Raw genomic sequence first — 10,142 nt, 5'->3', positions numbered from 1 at the left:
GATCCCGTCCTGGTCGACGTCCGCCACCGAGGTGGAGTACGTGTTCCTGCTCCCTCCAGGAAGGGCGACATCGGAGTAGGCCCTCCCACCCGCGCTCCCAAACAGGACCTGGTTCGCTGCGCCGGAGTTGCCGACGACGATGTCCAGGATGCCATCCCGGTCGACGTCCGCCACCGAGGTGGAGTAAGTGTACCTGCTCCCTCCAGGAAGGGCGAACTCGGAGAAGGTCCTTCCATCCGCGCTCCCAAAGAGGACCTGGTTCGCTGCGCCGAGGTTGCCGATAACGATGTCCATGTTCCCGTCCTGGTCGACGTCCGCCACCGAGGTGGAGTAAGTGTACCTGCTCCCTCCGGGAAGGGCGACCTCGGAGAAGGCCCTCCCACCCGCGCTCCCAAACAGGACCTGGTTCTCTGTGCCGTGGTTGCCGACAACGACGTCCACGATCCCGTCCCGGTCGACGTCCGCCACCGAGGTGGAGTAAGTGTTGCTGCTCCCTCCAGGAAGGGCGAACTCGGAGAAGGTCCTTCCGCCCGCGCTCCCAAAGAGGACCTGGTTCGCTTCGCCGTAGTTGCCGACGACGATGTCCATGTTCCCGTCCCCGTCGACGTCCGCCACCGAGGTGGAGTACGTGTTCCTGCTCCCTCCAGGAAGGGCGAACTCGGAGAAGGTCCTTCCGCCCGCGCTCCCAAAGAGGACCTGGTTCGCTTCGCCGTAGTTGCCGACGACGATGTCCATGTTCCCGTCCCGGTCGACGTCCGCCACCGAGGTGGAGTAAGTGTTGCTGCTCCCTCCAGGAAGGGCGACCTCGGAGAAGGTCCTTCCGCCCGCGCTCCCAAAGAGGACTTGGTTCTCTTCGCCGTAGTTGCCGACGACGACGTCCATGTTCCCGTCCCCGTCGACGTCCGCCACCGAAGTGGAGTAAGTGTTGCTGCTCCCTCCAGGGATGGTGAACCCCAAGTCTCCATCGACGGCCGAAGTGAAGTAGTCGGCCACATCGCCCGCCAACTCCAGCGAGCCGTTCCAGGCTGCCAGCGGCGACAGAACCGTCATTGGGACACCGATGCACCCGACCCTGTTGGTGGCGGAGCAGTTTGGCAACGGCGGGTAAGCAAAACTGCCGCTTGGGCGGACGGCCGGCAGCGGGAAGCGGCGGCGGCCGTCTGCGGATGGGGTTTGGTCGAGGAAGAGGGGAGAGGGGGAGGGGGACAGTGGCGGCGTCGGCGGACACGGCGGAGGCAGCGGCGGCGGCGGTGGTGGCGGGAGCAGAGGTGGCGGCGGCGGTGGTGGCGGGAGCAGAGGTGGCGGCGGCGGTGGTGGCGGGAGCAGAGGTGGCGTCGGCGGTGCAGAGGGTGGTGGTGGCGGCAGCGGGGGTAGCGGCTGGAGCGGCGGTGGCGAACAACTGCCGCAGCTGAGAGGGCAGTTTTCGCGGAGAATGGCCAATTCAACTGGACTGTAGCCCGTGTAGAAGCTGCAATCATATCCGAGCCAGTCGGAGCAACTGTAGCCGTAAGGATCTCTGAACGCTGCATCGTCCGCGCAATCAGCCTCGCCCCCCGAGCCAGCCTCGCCCGAGCCAGCCCGAGCCACGGGGAAGAAAACGAGCAGCAGGAGCAAGTAGGCCACCGAGCTGCGGCTCTTGCTCAGCCGGGGAAGGACCGCCCTGCTGGCCGCCGGGCCGGCCACAGACGCGCAGAGGCCGGTGCGGATGAAGCAAGACCAGATGCACATGGTGGCGCATGGGGCACCCGCAAAGCTGCTCTGCACGCGGCCGGTTGCCTGCTTGAGACCGGCGCGGATGCCAGTGCAGCGGATGCCAGCGCCGGCGGCGGCGCCAGCGCTAGTGCCAGTGCCGCCAGAGCCGGACGGCGACTTGCATTTGCGCACCTGCGGTCCGCGCGGCTTCGGTCGCCGGTGCGAGCCGCGGCCGCGGCCCTTTTTGCTCAGCCGGGGACGGACCGCCTTGCTGGATCGCTGCCGCGAGGCTGCACCGGAGCGCGGCGCCCGCTGCCCCAGCAGCAGCCAGCAGGCGCCGCACGCTTCGAGGAGCAGCACCGCCGCAGAGGCGCAGCACCACCAGCCCTCGCGGAGGGAGGGCCGGCCAGGAGTGGCGCGCGCCGAATCGCCCTCGATCGAGAACTCGCTCAACTTGTTGTCCTTGCAGCACACGTTTGCGTCCCCAGACTCGCTGGTCGCGCACGGGCACTCGTTCATGGTGCACTTGTGGGCCTCCGCGCCGGCGAGCGACGCGGAGGCGTTCGGCGCGTGATGTGCGCTCGATCCGGCCGCGCCGGCGCCGGCGAGTTCGACACTCACCATCTTCTCCGAACGGTCGCCGCCGCGGCAGCCGTGAAAGGCGGAGCAGGTCTTCCAGTCGTGGTCGATGCTGGCGTGCATGGCCGAGTCCGAGCCGAGGGCGTCGCCAGGGATGAGGGTCGGGCCGCTCTCGGCGACCGCGAGCCCCGCAAGCAGGCCGAGCAGAAGGAGGCGCATCGAAAGGTGGGAGATCTGGGAACGGCGTTCTCGTGGGAGTTGTTTCCCAGAAGTTTCTGTGAGAGTTGTTCCCCCCCCAGCTGTGAACAACTCTTGGGGCCGCCTACCGCCATACCGCGTTGGTGTCCAGTCCAAGCCTGACTGTTTTCTTCACCTTTCTACCTACCTACCTACCTACCGCATCTACAACCCGAGAGGGCTGCCCCCGGCACATGCATACCTTCCGCTTACTGAATGGAGCTCGCGCAGCAATCTTCTACAACACGCTCAGCGCCGATTCATACTCCGCGACGATTCACCATTCGGCCTGGAGGGAGATGCATGCGGCGGCGGGCCGCGCAGGGAGGAGGGAGCAGGTGCGGTTTGTCTCGGTGAGCCAGTTCGGCGCGGGTGCATTCTTGAACGCGATCCCGACCCGCGCCGCACTTCCGTCTGCCCTCGTACGTGCTGCGCTTCGCGCTGCAGCGCCGCTTCGGATTACACCTGTCGATGATGACGGACGTCATGGCGGACGGCATCTACAGCCAGCACGATCTGCCCTTTGACGCCCTCGGCGACGTGGCGCAGAACGACGGCGCGGCGGGCCACCGCAGGCGGCACAAGTTGGGGGGCCCGTTTTAATTCTCCACCTCCGATAACCCTAGCCCCGGTCCCATATCCCCGCGCGAGGCTCCTTTGAAAAACGCCGCTTAGTACGGCGAGATTTCACATTCACACCTTCGTCGCGATGCGTACGTCCCCAGGCGCCGTCAAGCAACGGTGCGACCGGTAGAGTACCGGTCGCGATGGCTTCACCCCGGTTTCGGACATCGGCGAACGATCGGAAGGGTGCCGCCTGCACACAAATGGAGTCCTCGATGTGTGCACCTCACTCCCAGAAGCTTGGAGCTTCAGGCCGCGACCACGTGGCTAGGTGGACACTAAAGTGCCATTTTGGCGCCAAATCTTGGCGGGAAATGACACGTGGCTTGGCGGGAGTGTGGTGTGGCTGCGCCGCTCGCCAGCGCTGCTGTTGAGCGCCAGCTGCTGCTCCCTTCAGCCAGACGGCCGGGCCTGCGCAGCACGACCGCTGGCCTTCCTCCTGCACCACAGGAGCGCGCCAAGGCGCGCGTCTGGGCAAGCAGTGCGTCTCATCTCGATGCGAGAGTCGACGCTGTGACGCCGCCGCTCGCCGGCTAGAATGACAGTGGCAGCATTCGAGTACGCGTCGAGCTGTGCGTACCAGCACTTGTATGCGAGCTCATTGTGTCCCTGAGCTGCTGTGGGGTGCGTGGGCTCAGCTGCGGAGCACGTACTGGGCGGCGGTAGGGGGGTGGTACTAAATAACTTTTGGGATAGGAGGTACCTACCTACCGCATCTACAACCCGAGAGGGCTGCCCCCGGCACATGCATACCTTCCGCTTACTGAATGGAGCTCGCGCAGCAATCTTCTACAACACGCTCAGCGCCGATTCATACTCCGCGACGATTCACCATTCGGCCTGGAGGGAGATGCATGCGGCGGCGGGCCGCGCAGGGAGGAGGGAGCAGGTGCGGTTTGTCTCGGCGAGCCAGTTCGGCGCGGGTGCATTCTTGAACGCGATCCCGACCCGCGCGCACTTCCGTCTGCCCTCGTACGTGCTGCGCTTCGCGCTGCAGCGCCGCTTCGGATTGCACCTGTCGATGATGACGGACGTCATGGCGGACGGCATCTACAGCCAGCACGATCTGCCCTTTGACGCCCTCGGCGACGTGGCGCAGAACGACGGCGCGGCGGGCCACCGCAGGCGGCACAAGGAGGTCCTCCTGGACCTTGTCGAGCTGCTGCGGGGCAAGCTTGGGCGCGGCGCGGTGGAGCACGAGTTTCACTGCGAGCACAGCACTACGAGGACGGACTTGTACATTTACCAGGGCGTGATCGGGGACCTGCCCTGCATCGGCGACACGAAGATCTTTGCCGGTCGGCTCCGCCCGCCATCGACCCGAGAGAGGGGCTCAGGCCTCTCTTCGAGCGTGCGGGCATTGACGACAACTTTTACCACAGATACAAGGAAAGGCTGCTGGACAAGGGCGTGGATCAGGTGGCGGGCGGGGCGGCTGTCAGGACGCCAGCGGAGGCGGCGGTCGAGCGGGCGGGCGTGAGGACCGGGCGAGGCGGCGGGCGGCGGGCGAGGCGCCAGGCGGGACGGCTGCTGGCGCAAGTGCGCATGGGGGAGACGGCGGCGCGGGTGGCGAGCGCACGCGCAGATGGGGGGCGGAGTCGATTGCGGCTTTGGGGAGGGTCCGGCGGGGAGGGCGGGGTGGGTCGGGACGGGGTGGGGCTTTGGGGAGGGGTCCGGGGTGGGGTGGGGTGGGGCGGGTGTCGGAGGAGGGGATTTCGGACGCCGGCTCTTGTGGCGAGGACAATGGCTTCTAAGGAAGCCGTCGTCTGCGCCTTGTCTGTCGTGTGAATCGTGCGTGTGCGAGAGCCTTTTTGTGAAATTCTTTTTGCGAATCTCGCGTTCACCTCGGCACGATCGTTCCCCTCGACCTCCGCAGCGCGTCCCCCTCGTCGCCTTCACCACAAGCCAGGTTGTCCTCCAGCTTGTGCCCGCCCGCGGCGCGGCGAGCCTCTCTGCTCCAGACACGGGCCCTGGCTGCGCGCCGCTCCTTTGCCTCGCGAGACAGCGCACGAGACGTCAGCCGGAGCTCTCCGCCCGACGCCCGCGCTGACCACCTTGACCCTGCTGCCTGCCTCTGCTCCGCAGGTGTGGGTCGACGGCGCGGAGCGGCGGCGGCCGCCCGCGTCGCCCGCCCCCGCCCCCCCGCCCCCGACACGCCGCTGCGTGCTCGCCGCCGCCCCGATCCCACACCCTCGCCGGCGGCGCGCCGCTTTTGCGCGCCGCCGCCTCCTCCCCTCCACCACACTGCGCCGCCTGCGGCTTGGGCGCGTCGCTCGAGTGTCCTCACCGCCTGCCCCTCTCCGTTCGCAGGTGCGGCCACCGCCGGTCGAGCAGCGTGGCCAGCATCTCTGCGCGCCACCGCGCCCGCGCCGCGCCCTGCCGCGCCACGCCCGCGCTAGGGCTCCGGGCCTGCGCCGCCCGCTCCGCGCTGAATTTGCCCATGCGCGCTGAGCGCCGTCCGCCGGCCGCCGCCGCATCCTCTATTTCTCCCCCCGCTCACCGGGCTGCCTCCGTCCGATCAGGTGCCGAGTCTGAGGTGCGCCTCGCTCTTCATCTCCATCTAGATGCCTCCACCCTTCCAACGTCCCCACAAAGAAACGCAAACACAGCCCACTTCCCTATCACCAAGTTCCCTGTGCTGTGCGACTTCTCCGTTCTACATCCTCTCCGTCCTCCTCCTCTTCTTCTTCCTCTTCTTCTTCGCTCTCGACCTCCTCCTCCTTGCCGGTACGAGTCCCTCCTCCTCCTCGTATAATTGCATCGGCCTTCTCGTGTCCGCTTATCTCCGCCTTCAAGCTGTCGATGCCGGAGTCGATGCGCGACAAGTGCAAGTACTGGTTCACGTGGAACTTCGGCATGTCGGTCGCCTGGATCTGCATCCTCATCACGTGCGCTGCCGCCGCACCGCCGGCCCAACTCTGCACACACCCACACACCCACACACCCACCACCTCGCACCCCTTCCCCCCTCACCAACAGTCACCACCTCCCCCCCGCACCGCCCTCCCCGCCAACCCCCTCGCCACACCCTTCTGCACTTCCCTCCACCCACCCGCCTCCCCACCGCAAGCCTTATTCCCCCCCCGCCCCCAGGTGGCCTGCGTCCAGTACACGTGCGTCGGCTCTGCATCCTCAACATCCCGGGCATCGTGATGGGCACCATCGTGCTCTCCTCCGGCACCTCCGTCCCCGACTCGCTCTCTCCTCCATCGTCGTCGCGCGCAAGGGCGAGGGCGACACATGGCAAGTGCCATCGCAAACGTGCTCGGCTTTCAACGCTGCGGACCCACCCCCCCCCCGAAAGCGGTCGGGTCTTCGGCGCCCGCGTTCTTCACGGTGATTCGCCCCGCTCGTGACCGAGTCGGAGGAGGGCGTCGGCGACATCGTCGCCGCGCCGCCGTCTTCAACTCGATGACCATCGTCGGCCTGACTTGCATCTTTGCCGGGCACAGGCGATCGCCTTGCACAACCCCGTCCATTCCACACCCCTCCCACCCCCTTCGCTTCCCCCCACCTCTCCCCCTCGCTTCCCAAGCCTTCTCCCCCTCTGGGCTTCACCCCTGAACTCCAGCCGTTGACGCAGGCAAATATGGCTGCGCTTGGCGATCTTGTCACCCCGCTTGGCGAGTCCCTCGACACGAACGGCATCACTCAACTCATGAACACGCTCATTCTTCCCGGACGCGAGATGTTTGAACTCGTGCACAACCACTCGGACCACTCGAGTGGCTTCCGCCACGCCCGCCGCCACCTTTCCCGGCGCCGCCTTTTTTGGGGGCTTGGAAGGGCGGTCGTGTACACGGCCACGACGGCCTATAATGCAGGCACGACTGCCGTTAATGCTGCCTATAATGCTGGCGTTAAGGCAGTTTGCAGCGTTGTGGACGAACTCCGCGACTCGATTGAGGAGGCACTCGATTGGATCGTAAACAAGCTGAGCAACCAGCTCATAGCGCCTTTGGTTAACTTTGGCTGCAACGTGGTGCAGAATTTTGTGCTGGAAAGTCTCCAGAAGATTGGAGAAATCTGCCTGGTCCCAGAGGGCGCGGACGAATCTTGTGCGGCGGGGTCGGTGTTTGCAATGCGAGAGATAGAGCCGCTGGGCATCACTCGCAACGGCGAGAAGGTTCTCAAGGTGAGTGCGGGTGTGAACTTCAACGCGTGCATGCAAATCGTGAAAACAGAAATCGACTGCTCCGGGCTTTCCCAATTCATCAAGACTACTGCGGCAAATTGGCTCAACACACAGGTCGTAGACCCAATCCTTGGGTTTGTCGACGAAGTACAAACTAAGGTAAAAGAAGGGATCGGCTGCCGTCGCCGTCTTGCAGAGGTCGAAACCGCGCGAACCGTATTGCACGAGATCGCAGTCACCGCCTTGCGGAACGTCAGTGGCGATGGCCACCGCCGGCTTCACGAAGCGCACAAGGACGCCACTCTCCACAGCACCCTGATGGTGGACGCGCTCCAGCGCGGCGAGCAGATTATCCGAGAGAAGCTCGCTGATGCTGCTGTCGCTCGATTTAAGGACATCGGCCGCCGCCGGATGACGGAGCAAGCCGGCTACCTGGAGATTGGTAAGATCGTCACAAAGTTTACGCTCGAGGCGTCTGTGGCGATCAAGGCGGAAGCAGCCTTGGCAATGGAAGAGCATCGCCAACTGGACCTGATGGAGCACTTGCTCGGCGAAAAGGTGAGGTTTAGCCAAACGCTGCCATTAAGTGTCGTGCCACTCCTCCTAGGCTTTGGCCTCACCTCGACATTCGAGATGGGGCTGCCACTCGAGATGCGCGCCAGCTTTCAGGGCCAGGCGGTCGTCGAGGGCCGGGTCGGCTACCATCGCAGCTGGACAATCACGATGGATGGCCGCGGCTCCAGCGTCGCAGAGAGGTCGGAAGCTGGGGATGGCGTCACTCTGGCCGCCCAGGGCGCTGTGTCTGCGAGCCTCTCGGTGAGTGTGGGCGCTTACGTTTACATCAACTTTCTCCTGGAGGCCTACATCGCCGTTGTGGTCGTCGTCTCTGGAGAGGCGGGCGTCAGGTGGGAGGCCAAGGTCGGCGCAGACCTGGCAGTGTGCGGCGCGGCAACCACTTCGGGGCTGACCGGCCTTTGCGAGAACCTCAACACGCAGCTGACGCCCTACATCGAATATGAACCGGACCAGGTCGCGCTTGCCCAAACGCAGGGGTCCGGATACAGCATTTACGCCCAGATCGGTGTGTGGGCCTATGTGCCCTACCCGCACGTCAAGGTCGGCATCGGAATCACGCTCCCCGGGAGCGAGTCTCCCGCGGCGTGCCTCGGGGTCCCCACCGGGATCGACTGGAGTAGCAACTTCGGCTCGCCTGATGATCAGATCGGCAATGCGCACCCGTTCGGTCACTTCATCGTCCGCCGCGCGATCGCGAAGACGCTTGCGTTCTCCAATGACAATACAGCAATACAGCCTTTGGGGCCGGAGTTTGAGTATGCATCGCCTCCCATAGCTCCGTCCAAGTGCCGATTCGAGTTCACCCAGTCGCGAGGGGGCACAGCTCGAAGCCAGTGGCAGTTGAGTGAGATCCGGCTGTACGAGAGCAGCGGGTCACAGCTCTCCGTGACGGACTGCGTCAGCAACGTGGGTGGAGATAAGAACGCACAAGAGGGCTCGCTCAAGCTCATCGATGGCAGAACCAACACCAAGAACTGCTGCTCCACCTCCTCAACCAATGTCGTCGTCACTCTCACGCTCTCACCGTCCATCACAAGCGCCGTCGCGTCGTACAAGCTCTATACCGCCAACGACATGCCAAGTCGAGACCCCATCTCGTGGACCTTCTCCTGCGAGCATGGAGATGGGGTTTACAAGGTGCTCGACCAGCAGACGGGTGTCAGCGCTCCAAACGGTCGTAAAACGGCCTATCCGACCTACAACCTCTGATCCGCTTGGTGCGCTTCGTTGTCTTTGGGCAGTTGACTCGTCGGCGGCGCCGCGGGTTGGAGGCTCCGCGTGGAGGCTGGAGCAGGCAGGCTGGGAGATAAACCTGGAGGGGGGAGGGGGGGAGGGGGGGAGGGGGGAGGGGGCTTGGCGACGAGGCACGCGCGCAGACCGCGCAGTGAGACTCTCGAGCCCGAGCGTGGCCACCGCAGGATCAGTTAGGGAGATAGGGACAGCGCGAGCACTCCCTGGGTGGGACTCGTGGTCGTGGGACGTGGCCGTTGGGGCTTGTGGTTGAGAGAGCGTTTTGGTACTGACTGACGCGTTGAGATACTGACGTACGGACTGACGCGTTGAGTGTTGTGTATATCTGCGATATGAGACGACGGTTAAAGATGACTTGGCAATCGAGCTCGTGAGTGAGTGAGTACGGCTTTAATCGAACTCTTTGGGCTAGTTCCAATTCACTCTGACACGCTAATCTTGAAAACGCGTCCAACGGAGCTCCGTGTTGCTGCCAGCGCCCTCCCCCGCGCTTCCTGCGGCCATGGCCGATGATACTAGTATGAGAGGTCATCTGGCTACCGCGAGAGCGACCCAACTCGCCGACGTCGTCCGATGATGGTGCCGCAAAGTCAGCCTTCGGAGGCTATCGTGGGGTCGAGCCGGCAGTAGCTGTGACATGTGGTTCCACCACCCCTCGTAGGCTTTGCCTCTGACCGCCACCGTTCCCGGGCTGTCTAATGGGATGGAAAGGAAGGCTCGGCGAGCGTATAGAAGCGTGCTCGACCTCGTCGTGGCAACCTGTACGGCAGCGCTGGCAGGCGCGATGAGCGTCGTGCCACCTGACCCGAGACGGGTCGCAGGCGTCGTACCGAGCGTGTCGAGACCGTGTCCTGATGCGCTCTGCACGGGTGAGTCACGTCGGCGTCAAAGCTAGGAGCGACGTGCGACCTGTCAGAGCTTGATCTCCGATCTCAGCGGCGTCGAGTCGTCTCCGGCGCGCAACAAAGGTACATACCCAGGACGCGCAGAGGCAGCTGCGACCGGAGATAGAGCTCTGACAGGTCGCACGTCGCTCCTAGCTTTGACG

At 64.7% G+C, this 10,142-nt stretch overlaps 1 protein-coding gene across 1 annotated transcript in view; it reads right to left on the bottom strand.

The window, feature by feature from the left end:
• The window catches only part of EMIHUDRAFT_108214 (hypothetical protein), a gene marked incomplete at both ends in the record, with an annotated part of 7,707 nt that extends 5,217 nt beyond the window's left edge, over window positions 1-2,490 (bottom strand). Inside the window, one exon of the mRNA XM_005793402.1 lies at window positions 1,624-2,490. Within this exon, the coding sequence (XP_005793459.1) occupies window positions 1,624-2,490 (867 nt within the window). The remainder of the gene's footprint in view (window positions 1-1,623) is intronic.
• Between the last annotated feature and the right edge of the window lie 7,652 nt (window positions 2,491-10,142).

Source organism: Emiliania huxleyi, assembly GCF_000372725.1.
Source record: "Emiliania huxleyi CCMP1516 unplaced genomic scaffold EMIHUscaffold_101, whole genome shotgun sequence".
In the NCBI taxonomy this organism is placed as follows: Eukaryota; Haptophyta; order Isochrysidales; family Noelaerhabdaceae; genus Emiliania; species Emiliania huxleyi.
Note: the sequence above shows the minus strand (reverse complement) of the source record. Positions and strands in the feature narration are given on the sequence as shown.